At 43.1% G+C, this 16,682-nt stretch overlaps 1 protein-coding gene across 4 annotated transcripts in view; it reads right to left on the reverse strand.

Moving 5' to 3' along the window:
- LOC139454198 (vacuolar protein sorting-associated protein 35-like) overlaps positions 1–16,682 on the reverse strand; it is a 108,423-nt gene continuing 91,741 nt past the window's right edge. For 3 of the 4 annotated variants that reach the window (XM_071235766.1, XM_071235767.1, XM_071235769.1), the window contains exons 15-17: positions 12,562–12,798; positions 4,326–4,469; positions 1–1,864 (exon numbers count right to left, since the gene is read on the reverse strand). In XM_071235766.1, the coding sequence (XP_071091867.1) occupies positions 1,688–1,864; positions 4,326–4,469; positions 12,562–12,798 (558 nt within the window). In that variant the 3' untranslated portion in view covers positions 1–1,687. The remainder of the gene's footprint in view (positions 1,865–4,325; positions 4,470–12,561; positions 12,799–16,682) is intronic. The other variant, XM_071235770.1, reaches the window with a different exon arrangement.

Here is a 16,682-nt window from a genome sequence, read left to right on the forward strand (position 1 = left end):
GTTAAAAGAAGGGTCGGTGCCTTTGATCTTTTATTGAAGGATCTTAAAATCTATAATGTGCTTCCAGGTATGATCTACTTGCATTATGGCTAACCTATGTTTCATGACGCTAGGCTGGCTGAGAAGGCTGAATTCATGATCTGTAAAGGCACCCAATACGGGAGTAGAAAGTTCTGCTTGACAGTAGCTTTGTAATCGTGGTCTTTATGTTCTTGACTGGATTTCAAGGCTAACTTACAAGATATGACAAGGCATTATCTGAAATTCTGTTGCTGCCAGAACTGGACAGGAGTCAAATAAGATGATCCAGTCTTCCTTCAATGACATCCACCAACGATGAGACTTGTTGGTAAAATTCTTAGCTTCCGTGATCATGCTTCTGGTTCTCAGATATCGATGTTCTGGAAGGCATAAGATGTGCACCTAGAATATCGGATGAACTACGAACTCCAGATGTGTTTGTTTGCCGTTTAATACCGCACTCAGCAATATTCCAGCTATACGAAGGCTGTCTGTAAATAACCAAGTCTCGACCAGATAATCCAGTGATTGACATCATGAACATCTATATACATAATTGGATACAATGACATACATCAACCAAGTAACAGTCTGACAACCTGATCCTGTTAGATGCCCTTACGACAAGCATGGGTTGCTGAAGATCAATTCTACCTGGATCTTTATTGCTAACTCCAGGTGTGAAGGCTGTTGGATGAGAAACTTTGAAAAAGATACTGTGCTTCATATAAAGTAATGTACTTGTTTATTATAACAAATTCATAGACACAACACACACCTGGCAACAGAAGACATGGCGACACCCCCTAAACATGAGGTGGTGTAACAACTCGCTTAAATTCAATATTGGGCGTGACCACCATTTGTGTTACACAGGCGAGTGCATAGAAGATGATCAGCCTGAAGGATGTTTGAAAGGTTGACACGACTGAGATACTGATGTAGGCATCTTTCCATCTTCACAAGCAACTAATACAAACACAATGAGAAACGCCTATAATAAAAGTGCTCTTCAGGAGTTATTTCTCTATTGACAGCTAACATAACAAAAGGCAACAACATGATTTCATTTTTTCCAACATCTTAGGTTACATCTGGGTTTTTCAGGCAACAGTAAATAACATCCTTAACTCCATGTTCTTATGTCAATGTAAAGCATCTGGCAAAGCACATTACTACAACAGTTTCTGTGACGTAAGATATTTTCTTTTCTCAGTGGACCAGGTTTGGAGAACATGATGCAACAAGATATTTCCAACTATTGCCATCATATACACAAAGATAGAAAAAAAGGCTCTGTAGCTCTCCAGAAAATATAAATAATGGCTGCCATGTTAAAATCATATTGGAACAGCTAAATCTATGGTATTTCATATCCCATTCTAGTATCCGCTCTATGGGCGTTTTCTGAAAGAAGATTCTGAACATTTAAAAGAAAAAAAATCTATTTTTTAAGAACCCCTGTAATTGATTTTTAATGCCAGGAACAAATATGAGTTCTGTCATGACAATGGACATCTTCCTGAAGCTTCAGGTTCATCCATTAACTTGGTCTTGGAGATGAGTCAGAATATATCAGCAAGAGGCTCGAGTGATAAGTGTGTGTTCATTCTTCCATGTGTAGAAAAGTTAATTTAATTCTATAAGAACGTTATTCAGAAGTCCTTTACAGAACCAAACCCTCATACGGCTGTTCTGTGTCTTTTCTCTCTGCTCTGAGCTGCAGATGCTCCAGAGTGTTGTTAAAATGCTTATTGATTTGTTCTGTCTCTTCATTTGCTTCAAGGTTTGGAAGATATTCCCTTATTTTAGAAATGATCTGATTCAAGACTTGAACAGATATCTGGAAAAAAAGAAGGCTGTGGTAAGTGTTTCAAAAATAAAATAAGTGGGGAGCAAGGTGTACTACTGTTGGGAATATGGCAAAATCACATTGTCTGTGGTTATTTGCTCAGATAACTCTTATCTGCTTTTACTATCTTCAAGCTATACCTTTGTTAATCTCATATGAACCTCAGATTGTCATTGCATGGCTATGTATTGGCACAAAAATCATATTGATATCCCTATTGCGATATATTGGGCGCTAAAGCATTTGACAGTGATTGTACATGCAGATCCTATTTTCTACATGCTTAACCTTTAGCCTGTTGAACTATTTTCACACTTCTTACCCCTGCCTGCTGGATTAATTTTAGCATAAGGCGTTCTGAAGAGGGTGGACGATTTCAAAAAGTCTGAGCCTCATTAAACAAGGGCCAATTGAAGAAATATTTTGCACATTTATTCCTGATAGAAAACTACACAGTACTATATAAAAATATCCGGATGTTTTCAATCATACAAAGGTAAAGACCAAAGCGAACACAAAATTTGCAAATTTTCTTGAACTTAACTGAACTGCGTTATTGAAGGTGGTTTGCATTTCATGCTAGGAACCTTTTAATATCGTAACATTTGTGCAAAAACATTGCTATGTCAAAGTTGTCATGGTGAGTTGCTGCCATTTTGTAGTCATTGATAAAGGGGATATGACAATGTACAGAAAATAACTTGTCAATTTTGAAGGAAACATCATTTGTGAATTAATTTCTAAAGGAGAATTTAGGTTAACTGATGCAAATAATCACAACATTTGTTATATTCATTTTAAATTGAGCATATAATTATGAAACAGTAAAACTTGTATGCAAAGTAGGTTGACAACCTCTTACTTTACTAGTAAGGTGGGGGAGCGAGGATAATGACAACAGTGTGTTACTAGTTATGATAAGGGAGTTAGGAGTTTGATTTTGGTTGGTTTGTTGTTTAACGCCGCACTCAGTAATATTCCAGCTATATGATGGCGGTCTGTAAATAATCGAGTCTGGACCAGACAATCCAGAGATTCATATCATCAGCATCGATCCACGCAATTGGGATCGATGACATGCATCAACCAAGTCAGCGAGCCTGACCACCCCATCCCGTAAGTCGCCTTTTACGACAAGCATGGTCACCTTTGACGACAAGCATGAGTTGCTGAAGATCTGTGACAACAGGGTGATACTAGTTATGATTAGGGAGCTAGGAGTGTGACAACAGTGTGATACTAGTTATGATTAGGGAGCCAGGAGTGTGACAACAGTGTGATACTAGTTATGATTAGGGAGCTAGGAATGTGACAACAGTGTGATACTAGTTATTATTAGGGAGCTAGGAGTGTGACCACCAGGGTGATACTAGTTATGATTAGGGAGCTAAGAGTATGACAACAGTGTGATACTAGTTATGATTAGGGAGCCAGGAGTGTGACAACAGTGTGATACTAGTTATGATTAGGGAGCTAGGAGTGTGACAACAGTGATGCTAGTTATGATTAGGGAGCTAGGAATATGACAACAGTGTGATACTAGTTATGATTAGGGAGCCAGGAGTATGACAACAGTGTGATACTAGTTATGATTAGGGAGCCAGCAGTGTGACAACAGTGTGATACTAGTTATGATTAGGGAGCTAGGAGTATGACAACAGTGTGATACTAGTTATGATTAGGGAGCCAGGAGTGTGACAACAGTGTGATACTAGTTATGATTAGGGAGCTAGGAGTATGACAACAGTGTGATACTAGTTATGATTAGGGAGCCAGGAGTGTGACAACAGTGTGATACTAGTTATGATTAGGGAGCTAGGAGTATGACAACAGTGTGATACTAGTTATGATTAGGGAGCCAGGAGTGTGACAACAGTGTGATACTAGTTATGATTAGGGGGCTAGGAGTATGACAACAGTGTGATACTAGTTATGATTAGGGAGCTAGGAGTGTGACAACAGGGTGATACTAGTTATGATTAGGGAGCTAGGAATGTGACAACAGGGTAATACTAGATAGGTGGGGGAGTTAGGAGTATGATGACAGTGTGATACTAGTTATGATTAGGGAGCCAGGAGTGTGACAACAGTGTGATACTAGTTATGATTAGGGAGCCAGGAGTAGGACAACAGTGTGATACTAGTTATGATTAGGGAGTTAGGAGTAGGACGACAGTGTGATACTAGTTATGATTAGGGAGCTAGGAGTATGACAACAGTGTGATACTAGTTATGATTAGGGAGCTAAGAGTATGACAACAGTGTGAAACTAGTTATTAGGGAGCTAGGAGTGTGGCAAAGGTGTGATACTAGTTATGATTAGGGAGCTAGGAGTATGACAACAGTGTGACACTAGATTAGACGGGTTTGCAGAAGGAAATGGGGGGTGGGGGGGTATATGACAAGAGGGTGTTTGAAGGGATGGTGATGCCTATGAAGATGAAATACTTACTTGATCACAGCCTTTCTCAAAGAAGTAGATGTAGTGATTTAGTAGCTCAACAAACAACTGAACTTGTACAGAGCTGTCCATGCACTGATTTGCAATCTTTACCCCCTTCTTCAGGCAGTCAGACACTCTTTTCCCATCCTGCATCTGCAAATATACCATGCAAATTGTACCAATTTGTCTAGCAAAGAGTACTGCAATACACTCCGCTTTAAATTGTTATCACAATATTTAGTTTGTGATTTGGAGTGCTTCCAGTAGAGCTGATACATACACTTGGAACAAATCTTGACATACACCTTATATGGATAAATGCTACCACAGACACCTGATGAGTATGTTCCTCCAGATGATGGTGGGGACTAAGTCACATGATGTGAAGAAGCACAGGAAGAAATTGAAAAGGTAGTCACTAGTCAAACAAGAAATATGTTGGCATAACATGCACAAACAGAAGCAGACCAATATCCATAATGTCCTGAATAAATCATAACATTCCTCCCAGAATCATGTACCATGAATCATTTTGACAGTTCACAGCTGACATCAATATTCATCTTTGATCCCAAATGTTATCTATTGTAGGACAACTCAGTCCAATGCCTGTAGCTACTCAAGTAAGCACTTTGGGTTTAGAGACATCACTGTTACTTTTGGATAACACATGTCCAATGCAGTACAACTATGAAACAGGTTATATGCCTCTAGGTACCCAATGTCACAAATATCAGATCTTTGTGCTCACTACCGCTAAACAAAGAACTGAGGTCCACCCATTACAGGTCATGTCAACACGACCTATCTTTGACCAACCAATGAAATGACTAACAGGAAGTTGATATTGGCCATGCAGCATTCTTGAGTTTTACAGCACTAGTTTCAAAATGGCAACTTCATTTCCAGACCATGCTTTGAAAAATATTTTGACAAAGTAATCAATTAAAAACTGAAAAACTGAACAAAAGAAAATTCTGGAATGTCTTTTGTTTGTTTGTTTGCTGTTTAACGTCGCACTCAGCAATACTCTGTAAATAATCAAGTCAATCGGACCAGACAATCCAGTGATAGATATCATGGGCATCTTGGGATACGATGACATGCATCAACCAAGTCAGCGAGCCTGACCACCTGATCCTGTTAGTCGCCTCTTACGACAGGCATAGTCGCCTTTCGCAGCAAGAAAGGGTTGCTGAAGACCTATTCTACCCTGGATCTTCTTGTGGACGACTGAGATTGTATGGCAGTTCTTCCTACTTTGGAGAGTCTCTCAGTGAGGCGAGGTAAAATTGGGTTTAACGATGCGTTCAAGATTATTGTACTTATATAGCAACGAGCATGCACATGTGTGTCTGCCTGTATTAGTCCGACTAATGCTGATTATATAGTGCTAGCCCACTGAGATACCAAGCCGCAGTTTAACATGGAATACCCCACTTAAACACAGAATATGGACTCCGAGCCAGCCAGTCCTTATTTTACCCCATTAATGTTGAGCACCAGACAGGGTAACAACAAGTACAATCTTTTAAAGCCTTTTGGTATGACATGGCCTAAACCTTCCGCTCTCCGGGCGGATGCTCTACCACTAGATCACAGAGGTGGTCTGATTTTAATGAGATTGCCAGCTATCATAATAACAATGATATGAACACACTGTCTTATGACTTTGACCATCAAACGTAGCCATGACCTGCCATAAAAATTTGTTTAAAGCATTTGTGGTGCTACTGTAAATTCAGTCAGAATCATATTTTTGACAAGTCTTTCAATAAAAACCTTCTTTTGGCATGACCCTGAGCACAGAAGAAATTGCTTATGCATTACTAATTAATGAAAAATTATTATGCGTATTATAAGTTAAAATCAAATTATTTTTTTTTTTTACCATGCTATGACAAGGTTTCTGGTGACTTGACCTTGTTTGGAAGCCATTAAAAATCTTTTCAAAAGAAGACCCCACCTTTGACGTCATGTATATAACATTTTGTCAAATTAAGTAAAATTTAAATATTTTTACATTTGTATACTTATCCTGCATTATTCCTAAATGCATTGACTGCTGGGTTTTTTACAGAAAGTTGAAGCTGTGAGAGATCCAGATGCAGAAGAAGTTGCTCCTACCAGTTGTGAAGAAGTACCCTCACACAGCTTCCATGTGACCTGGAAGTGGTGAGTCACATAAGAGCACATCACACTGCTTAGAACGTAACATTTGAAGACTTCTTGTGGAGGTAACGGGAGGGCACTTAGACGACGTAATGCAAGATCAGTAAAAAAATGTAAAAAATATTCAGATTTTACTAAATCTTTTAACTTATCCTGCATTACTCGTTAATGGATATTTATCCGACAGTACAGCAGGTGGGTATACCTTCAGATGTGATCTATACTCAACAACAAAAGTTCCTGTGACACAAATATTTTAGTGTATTTTTCAAACAAGTAAAGTTTGGTTTTCAATATTGTAGTACATGTATGGAATCAAGTCACAAAAACGCAACTGCTACAGAAAAGCATGCATTCCATGCAAAAGTTGACTTTTATGCAAGCCCCATGCATTTCACTACCCAAGAATGGGTATAAAAACATGTGCGTTAACGGGATTCCATATGTATTGTTAAGCATCATGCTGACAACAACCACTCAGAAAAACAACAAAATTACGCAATTATTCAACATTACGAAATGCCAGGCCTGTCTGAAAATGAGAGTCTGTGAGCCATTGGTATGCTTGAAGCAGGATCGAGTCAACAGGATGTTGCAAGACAATTTAACATCCACAAAAACACAATTTTGTGTTTATGTCAACGTTGGTAACAGACGAATGCAGTCAGAGACCATCCTCAGAGAACCAAATAATCGTCAAGACAACTGGATTCAAACAACACACCTACAAAATCGATTCCAGCCAGCAACAATGACTGCAAGAAGCATCCCTGGCCTTCAACGATATCTTCACAAACCATACGTCATCGCCTCAGATGTGCAGGACTTGTCGCCAGAAGACCTGCCAGACGTCCCATTTTGACACGAAACCACCGTCAAGCACGTCTACACTGGTGCAGACAGCTTCTACGATGGACGGCCATGCAGTGGGGACCAGTTCTGTTCACTGACGAGTCTCGTTTTCACCTCAGCCACAGCGATAGACGGATTTGATTGTACTGACATAGGTGAACGTTACGTCAATCATTGTGTCATGGAAGAAGATTGGTTTGGGGGCGTCAGCGTAATGGTATGGGGTGGTATTACAGCAAGACAGAGGACCCGTTTGATAGTGATAGAGGGAAATCTCAATGGACAGCACTACCGCGACGAGATCATCAGCCCTGTTGTTCTACCGTTTTTGTGTCGTCATGGCCCAGGCATTACCTTTCAACATGACAACGCCCGGCCTCATATTACTCGACTTGTTCAGGATTCTCTTAACAAAACAATGTGAATGTCATCCCCTGATCTCTCACCAATCGAGCACATGTGGTATGAGATGGATCGGCGCCTTCAACGTCAACCATGTGTTCCACAGACACTCCACGAACTTCAAAACATGCTCCAGCAGATATGGACAGATATCCCACAGGACTTTTGCGATGCCTTGTCCATTCCATGAGACAAAGATGTGTTGCTTGCATCGCAACCCGAGTGGACACACACGCTATTGATTTGTAAATTGACATTTTGGCATGTTCATGTTTTTAATGAAATCACACATTTTCTTAAGTCAGTGTGGCAAATGAAACCATTTGAACACTTACAGGAGTTTTTTATCTGTTGCAAACCGAAATTGTTTCAGATTTGGTAAAATACATAACTTTGCATTAAATCTTATTCAATGTCACAGGAACTTTTGTTGTTCAGTATACAATGAATTCTCCATAGGCACCAGCCACATGGAAAAGTCACCATTTCTGTCAGCAGGCAGTGAAAGAGGGAAGTATGGGGGAGGTCCAGGTATCATTCCAGTGACAGAACTTAAGCGAAATTAAAAACTAGAACTGACATACCAAACCAATGTGTGCAGCATGTAATCTTCAAGTCTAGGGTGACATGCACCGGCGAGTTTGAAAGGTTGGCTCCTGACATGAGGAAGACTCAGAGGCGCTTTGTGGTGGTGACCCGCTGGCAAGTGGCGATGATAGCAATGTCGGGATGACCTAGGCGCTGGCACACAAGATGAAAAACCAGGGGAGTAAGCTTCCATTCAGAGAGAGCTAAGAGTGTGTCATCCCCTGATGGCGCAGGTATCCGACCATTGTGAGGTGGAGATCGCGAGTTGAGTGTAACGGAGGTGCTCCTGCCAGTGTGATATCACCTGAGTGCCTTCAACTCCAAGTTGTCGATGTGCCAAGTGCACTGAGCGCCAGACCACAGTCTTGAGAATGTAAATGTGATAGAATGTAAATATCTGTAAAATTTTAGTTTGAAAGATCGCACCTTTTGAAGTAGGTGATCGTTTCCATCCCCTGAGCGTTGTATAAGCGCTCCCGTTCTTATATCGAGGAGACAATGAAGTCTATTGAAGTTAGTGACTTGGTCACATGGATGCACAGCGACAGACGTCTGGTCAAGTGGTTGCAGCAGTACATTCAAGTAAGCATGCAAACCAAGTGGTGCAAAGACACTGCACAGCTCCCAATAGGTCATTTGACCTAATTCTGGTCAGTGATGTTTACAGTCAGAGTGTATCTTGACACATGACATGTATCTTGAAAATGAGGTTGAAGCTCCACACATGGACAATCCCCTGTGAACTGTGTGGTAGACAGACAGGTGCTGTTCCCAAGTTCTGTGAAGAATGTGTCGGTTAGGAGCAAAATGATCACAACAATATTTGAGACACCTTGTCTCGACCTGTCAATGATGATTCTGAGAGGTGGGTACCCGGTAGCCTATGATGAATCTGTCAAATGGCTAAACAATCTTGAACACTGATGATCTACAAGTTCTGGTACAGATGTTCAACGAAAGTACTCGTTTGCCCAACGTTGATCTTTCACCGATGAGACAGGAGAAAAAAGTGGAAATTTTCTCTGCTCCATCACAACGAAAGCGAAAGCCAAGCAAATAATGTCCATGTGGATCATGGAAGGTTACAAGGAATCTGTCATGCCATGAAGGTCGTCGACAAGGAAATGAGCTCCATCAGCCACATCAGAGGATTGGACTGAGAAGTCATCTTTCTGATAATGAGGGTGCTGTGAAGGATGGAGTAAGTGAGATCTTCTAAAGTCCACATCGAGAGCCGAGATAAGAACTGTTAACATGGGATCTGGATGAATGGACGTCGCGTGGGACCACAATGTCCACCCACAGAAGCGTCCGAACCACTTTCCTTCCAACAGACGGGAGAACGGCTCCATGAATCGGCACAGTCACAGGGGGACTGAGAGCTGTGCCGGGATTAACTAGGAGAAGCTGAACCACATAGTCAACACGAGGAGCAGATACCTGAGGCAAAGTGGAGGTGTTGATTAGCGTAGACAGCCACATGCGGCATAAGTGTCTCCATTGTGTCTGTCAGCTGTGTAGACGTTGTCAGAGGGGTTGTTAAGTGGACGAGGTCAAAGATGATGTTGCGATGGACTCACTCAACTGAAGCAACTGGCAAAGCAGTGCAAGTTGTGGTAGGTGGGGATTAAGTGATGTCTGACATCGTAGGGTGACTGCGATGACACCTGAATAGGTGTTTCTTGACAGCCTTAAGGTCGAGGGCTATGACCTTCAGTGATAGAGGGCTGCAAACGAACAGAGGTCTGTACAATCTAGAGATAGGTCATAAAATAGAATGAATTACCAATACAAAATAAAAGAATTCACAACACACGACACCTTAACCACCTTAAGCCACTTGGCGAATTCAAAAAGCGCAGATTGGAACAACAATACACCCGTAATTACCGTGACTAAAAGCCACAAATGAGCGGGAATGTAATACAAATTACGTATGCATTAGGCTAAAAAGACTCAAACCATAAACAACAACACAATAGCAAGAAAACAATGTATAAATAAGAAGCAAGGGATGCTTGAAAACTGCAGTATTTCTCAACAACACGTCTGTCTGTGTTGACTTCTGGGTCACGTGGCAGCTGTGTGAGGGTACTGCTACACCACTGGTTGGAACAACTTCTGCAGCTGGACCTCTCACAGCTTTGTCTTTCTGTCAGTAAATACATTAAGGATTAATGCAGGATAAGTTAAAATATTCCAATTATGAGTGCTCAAGATGTGTAGACAAACTTCTCGAGACATTTACTACACACTTAATTGTAAGTTTATCATTTATGTTAAAATGTTGTTTATGCAGAGACAGTACGCATCTATTTATAGCATTTATATACATCACGTCCTTTGTCTCTGCCTAGCTTGCACTTTTGCTTCATACTTTGTCAGCACACGGTATATATCAATTTTTTCCTAATCGGAACCTTAAAGTGGCCAATACGATGTCATCATCTCAAACTACCTGCCTGTGGTTTTGCTGAGCTATGACAAACTGACACGTGGGGATTGGACGAACTTTGAACTTTGACTGGAAACATGAATCAACGAGGAACACGCTCGAGGTCACGTTCAACAAGACGGGGGTCAAGTGCGCAAACTGATCTACTAGATGACAACTTGCACCAACCTTCACCGTCTATTGCAGCTGCAGAACAATCTTCTCCAGTCCGATCTACATCGAGACGGCGCCAAAAAGTGTATACTGACATTCCCTCTAATTTAACTACGGCGTAACTTAAGTCAAAATTACGAAATCTCCGTATCCAGACACCAAACATGACCAGAAAAGATCTAGTACGCTTGTTGGAGGCCAATGGAAATCGTAGGAAATGACAGTTACGAGTGACGAATGTCAAAATTCAGATGGGACTACTTTTCCTATGCCAGAGAGACCAATTGGACCCTTTTCCAATATGGCGGCACCCTCGATCATTTCCGGCGAACGATTGTCAAGTTCATCTCCCCTGTCTCAAGTGCCTTGTACTTTACCGGAGAATGCTGCTACACTACAAAATCAAATCCAGGCTTTACAACGAACAGTCGAATCTCTGTCTCGACAAATTGCGGAAAACCCAGGTAGATCAAGTGACCAGACATCCACTTTCTCAGCACAAGAGACGACCAGACATCCCGACACACTTTTCAAAATTAGAATACTTTCTGATAGTCGGGACTTGACCTTCGGACAACGGCTAGGCAGGTTCGCTCTCTGATGCCTCTGATATGCTGCCTGGCCATGTCTGTCCCATTACCACAATCGTGATTATACAGATGCTGTAATTATTATATCACAAATAAAGTGTTGTTGACCCACTGATGGACTCCTGTGTTTGAAGGACAGATATCCCAAACTTAACAGCCCAGGATACTTACGTTTGTAATCCATTATGTTACTTTTATCCAAGATTTCATTCATTATTGTATACATTAATTTCGGCAAAATCGTGTATGAACTGTTTGGCAAATCACATCAACTCACCATGAAGAGACGTGCAGTAAAGCAGTGCGCATGTAAGGGTAAGCAACTGCATGCCATATATTGGATCGCATTGTTTTTAAGTATTGTAGCTTTTCACTTCCAGGGTCATGTGTTTGAGACGTGGAATATTTAAGGATTTTTTTTCAAAATGGAAACAAAAACGATACGTGCAGTGGATTTTGTGATGATGTGCCAGAGCCTGAGAAACAAGACTATTTTTCTTTTTAGCCTAAGTGAGTATTTCATTTTATCAAACTACCTTCTTTAGACAACTCAGCCTAATTTAAATGATGGTGGGGGAACCACCTCCACTTCTGAACAATTCTGGATGCAACACTGAGATATCCTGTGCACTATCATTTGACCTTGGCCTTCAATGTAATCCAATCATGTCAGAAACATTCACCAGGGGTATACAAGAGGCATGAGGTAAGTCTCTAACATCTGTCATTTCCGGTCATAAGCAGCCACACTTTCACATGCTTAAGCTCATCTCATCCTCTAGCTGGCGATCTATAGCCCGTTTTTATACTGTCATGTTTTGTATAGTGCGATTGCTTTTATGATTAAATACTAGTTTTAGATTTATTTCTGTGATAAGTCTAGCTATTTTACTGTCCATTGTTGGCAGGTTTTTACATAAGCTTCAATACATGTATTATATTTAACCATTGATAGTCACGATATGGCTGAAATATTGCCGATGTGACTTAAAACTTAACTCACTCACTCACTCTCATCCTCTTAAGCCCTTACCTCCCCTTGATTTGCTGCAGATTTTCCTGACCAGAAGAGATGGGAACAAGTTGAAACACCCCGACACTGGTCTGGTTTCTTCAAGAGTTTAGATGCTGCCAGTGCACACTGTGTTCGGAGTGGTTCGTGATTCTCCTCGCCAAAACAAGACATCTGTTCCAATGTACCAATGATGAGGGAGATGGCAGCCAACTGTGCCTTGCTGTCACTGATTTCATCCTCATACAGGGAAAATGCCTAAAATCATAAACAGAACACATACTGGCATCACTCAAGAATGTGAAATCTCCGCGGAAGCGTGGAAAACACTGTTTTTTAAAACAGTAGTCCTCGAAAAAAATCATCTTCCGCGTAAAAATATAATCAAAGATTTTAACACTCTGAAAAATGTTATCGAAAACCAGACAACCGTCTCAGGTTGTCCTGTTTTTGATCAGAGCTTTCACCATCATAAGTTTTAGGACATCAAATGTTTCTAATACAAATACTTGCACTATAACGTGGGGTTTGGCATCACACAGAAACTGTAAATACTCAGATGATGGCTTGTTTTAAGGTAAAGTTGTCTTTTAGCCTATAAGTGAATGAGATGTTTTACACTTGTTCCTGTGATTAGTGATAAAACTTTGAATGTTTCTTCAACGTCCAAAAAACAAAAACACGGTGATATATGTTGTATTAATGTCTTATGTTTGCAATGGATTTTTGTTTTTTTCAACAAAAGGTAAGTAAGAACAAGGTAAGTTTTTTTCAATATGCTTCAACATGGGGAAAGGGTCAGACATTGCACGCTTGTGACAGTTGTCCTTGTATCTGGGGGACGGGGGGTGAAGTTTCTGGCAGTATTGCTCCCAGTCCTGGTGGGTAGCTGGGTGTGCGGAAGCTATGCCTGATTTTTTAAAAGTACTAATTTAACTTCGAAATTTTACTGCATCCGCCATCTTTGTTTATTTGACTTATTGACTTTTCACATTACTTGGTGTGAATGTTGTCCAAACTGCACAAAATAACTTAAAATGCAATCAAATGTTCGGGGGGGGGGGGGATGCCCCAGACCCCCCTAGAGTTTTCCTCTTTTTTCGGAAACATTTTTCAGGTTGACTCTTCATACTTTTGCTTGACGGCTTATACAGTTATTAACATTGTTGCGCAGTGGAGGGCAACGATCACATGTCCACCTTCTGTCCTTCTGACTCAACTTGAAATTATACAATTATTGCGGAACTAAACGTGATTCTCTTAATGAATAAATGAAAATAAAGAAGCTATGGTAGGTACATGATCATGAATGTAGGAATGAATAACTGGTAAGTACACACTTGACATCTCTAAAGACCACAAATATTGGTCCAACTAGTATCAACAAGACTAGGCCCCAGACGTAGGAGCAAGAGGAGGTTACAGATGCAAGAGGAAGCACCAGGTACAGGTGCAAGAAGAGGAAACAGATGCAAGTGGAGGTAACAGATACAGGTTCAAGAGGAGGCACCAGAAGCAGGTGCAAGTGGAGGCACCAGACACAGGAGCAAGAGGAGGTAACAGATGCAAGAGGAGGCACCAGGTACAGGTGCAAGAGGACGTAACAGATGCAAGTGGAGGTAACAGATACAGGTGCAAGAGAAGGCACCAGAAGCAGGTGCAAGTGGAGGCACCAGACACAGGAGCAAGAGGAGGTAACAGATGCAAGAGGAGGCACCAGACGCAGGAGCAAGAGGAGGAAACAGATGCAAGTGGAGGCACCAGACGCAGGTGCAAGAGAAGGCACCAGAAGCAGGTGCAAGTGGAGGCACCAGACGCAGGAGCAAGAGGAGGTAACAGATGCAAGAGGAGGCACCAGGCGCAGGAGCAAGAGGAGGTAACAGAAGCAAGAGGAGGCACCAGACGCAGGTACAAGAGGAGGCACCAGAAGCAGGTGCAAGAGGAGGTAACAGATACAAGAGGAGGCACCAGATACAGGTGCAAATGGAGCCACCAGAACCAGGAGCAAGTGGAGGCACCAGACGCAGGAGCAAGAGGAGGTAACAGATGCAAGAGGAGGTAACAGATGCAAGAGGAGGCACCAGATACAGATGCAAGAGGAGGCACCAGAAAAAGGTGCAAGTGGAGGGACCACAAGCAGGTGCAAGAGGAGGCACCAGAAGCAGGTGCAAGAGGAGGTAACGGATACAGGTGCAAGTGGAGGCACTAGATACAGGTGCAAGAGGAGGCACCAGAAGCAGGTGCAAGTGGAGGCACCAGACGCAGGAGCAAGAGGAGGTAACAGATGCGAGAGGAGGCACCAGACGCAGGTGCAAGTGGAGGCACCAGACGCAGGAGCAAGATGAGGCACCAAATACAGGTGCAAGAGGCGGCACCAGACGCAGGAGCAAGAGGAGGCACCAGACGTAGGAGCAAGAGGAGGTTACAGATGCAAGAGGAAGCACCAGACGCAGGTGCAAGAGGAGGCACCAGAAGCAGGTGCAAGAGGAGGTAACAGATGCAAGAGGAGGCACGGGACGCAGGAGCAAGTGGAGGTAACACATGCAAGAGGAGGCACCAGACGCAGGTGCAAGAGGAGGCACCAGAAGCAGGAGTAAGTGGAGGTAACAGATGCAAGAGGAAGCACCAGACGCAGGTGCAAGAGGAGGCACCAGAAGCAGGTGCAAGAGGAGGCACAAGAAGCAGGAGCAAGTGGAGGTAAAACATACAAGAGGAGGCATGTGACGCAGGTGCAAGAGGATGCACCAGAAGCAGGTGCAAGAGGAGGTAACAGATACAAGAGGAGGCACCAGATACAGGTGCAAATGGAGCCACCAGAACCAGGAGCAAGTGGAGGCACCAGATGCAGGAGCAAGAGGAGGTAACAGATGCAAGAGGAGGTAACAGATGCAAGAGGAGGCACCAGATACAGATGCAAGAGGAGGCACCAGAAAAAGGTGCAAGTGGAGGGACCACCAGCAGGTGCAAGAGGAGGCACCAGAAGCAGGTGCAAGAGGAGGTAACGGATACAGGTGCAAGTGGAGGCACTAGATACAGGTGCAAGAGGAGGCACCAGAAGCAGGTGCAAGTGGAGGCACCAAATACAGGAGCAAGAGGAGGCACCAAATACAGGTGCAAGAGGCGGCACCAGACGCAGGAGCAAGAGGAGGCACCAGACGTAGGAGCAAGTGGAGGCACTAGACGCAGGTGCAAGAGGAAGCACCAGACGCAGGTGCAAGAGGAGGCACCAGAAGCAGGTGCAAGAGGAGGTAACAGATGCAAGAGGAGGCACGGGACGCAGGAGCAAGTGGAGGTAACACATGCAAGAGGAGGCACGAGACGCAGGTGCAAGAGGAGGCACCAGAAGCAGGAGTAAGTGGAGGTAACAGATGCAAGAGGAAGCACCAGACGCAGGTGCAAGAGGAGGCACCAGAAGCAGGTGCAAGAGGAGGCACAAGAAGCAGGAGCAAGTGGAGGTAAAACATGCAAGAGGAGGCACGAGACGCAGGTGCAAGAGGAGGCACCAGAAGCAGGAGCAAGTGGAGGTAACAGATGCAAGAGGAGGCATCAGATACAGGTGCAAGAGGAGGCACCAGATACAGGTGCAAGAGGAGGCACCAGATACAGGTGCAAGAGGAGGCACCAGATACAAGAGGAGGTAACAGATGCAAGAGCAAGAGGATGCATCAGACGCAGGAGCAAGAGGAGGAAACAGATGCAAGAGGAGGTAACAGATGCAAGTGGAGGCACCAGATACAGGTGCAAGAGGAGGCACCAGATACAGGTGCAAGAGCAGGTAACAGATGCGAGTGGAGGTAACAGATACAGGTGCAAGTGGAGGTAACAGATGCAAGTGGCGGTAACAGATACAGGTGCAAGTGGAGGCACCAGATACAGGTGCAAGTGGAGGCACCAGAAGCAGGAGCAAGTGGAGGCACCAGACGCAGGAGCAGTAGGAGGTAACAGATGCAAGAGGAGGTAACAGATGCAAGAGGAGGTAACAGATGCAAGAGGAGGCACCAGATACAGATGCAAGTGGAGGCACCAGATACAGGTGCAAGAGGAGGCACCAGAGTGAGTGAAAGAGTTGGGTTTAACGCCACTTTTAACAGTATTCCAGTTATATCGCGGCGTGTCAGCTTAATGTGGGAGGAAAGCCCGAA

The sequence above is a fragment of the Haliotis cracherodii genome, unplaced genomic scaffold, assembly GCF_022045235.1.
Source record: "Haliotis cracherodii isolate W230 unplaced genomic scaffold, xgHalCrac1.p SCAF_10, whole genome shotgun sequence".
NCBI classification, from domain to species: domain Eukaryota; kingdom Metazoa; phylum Mollusca; class Gastropoda; order Lepetellida; family Haliotidae; genus Haliotis; species Haliotis cracherodii.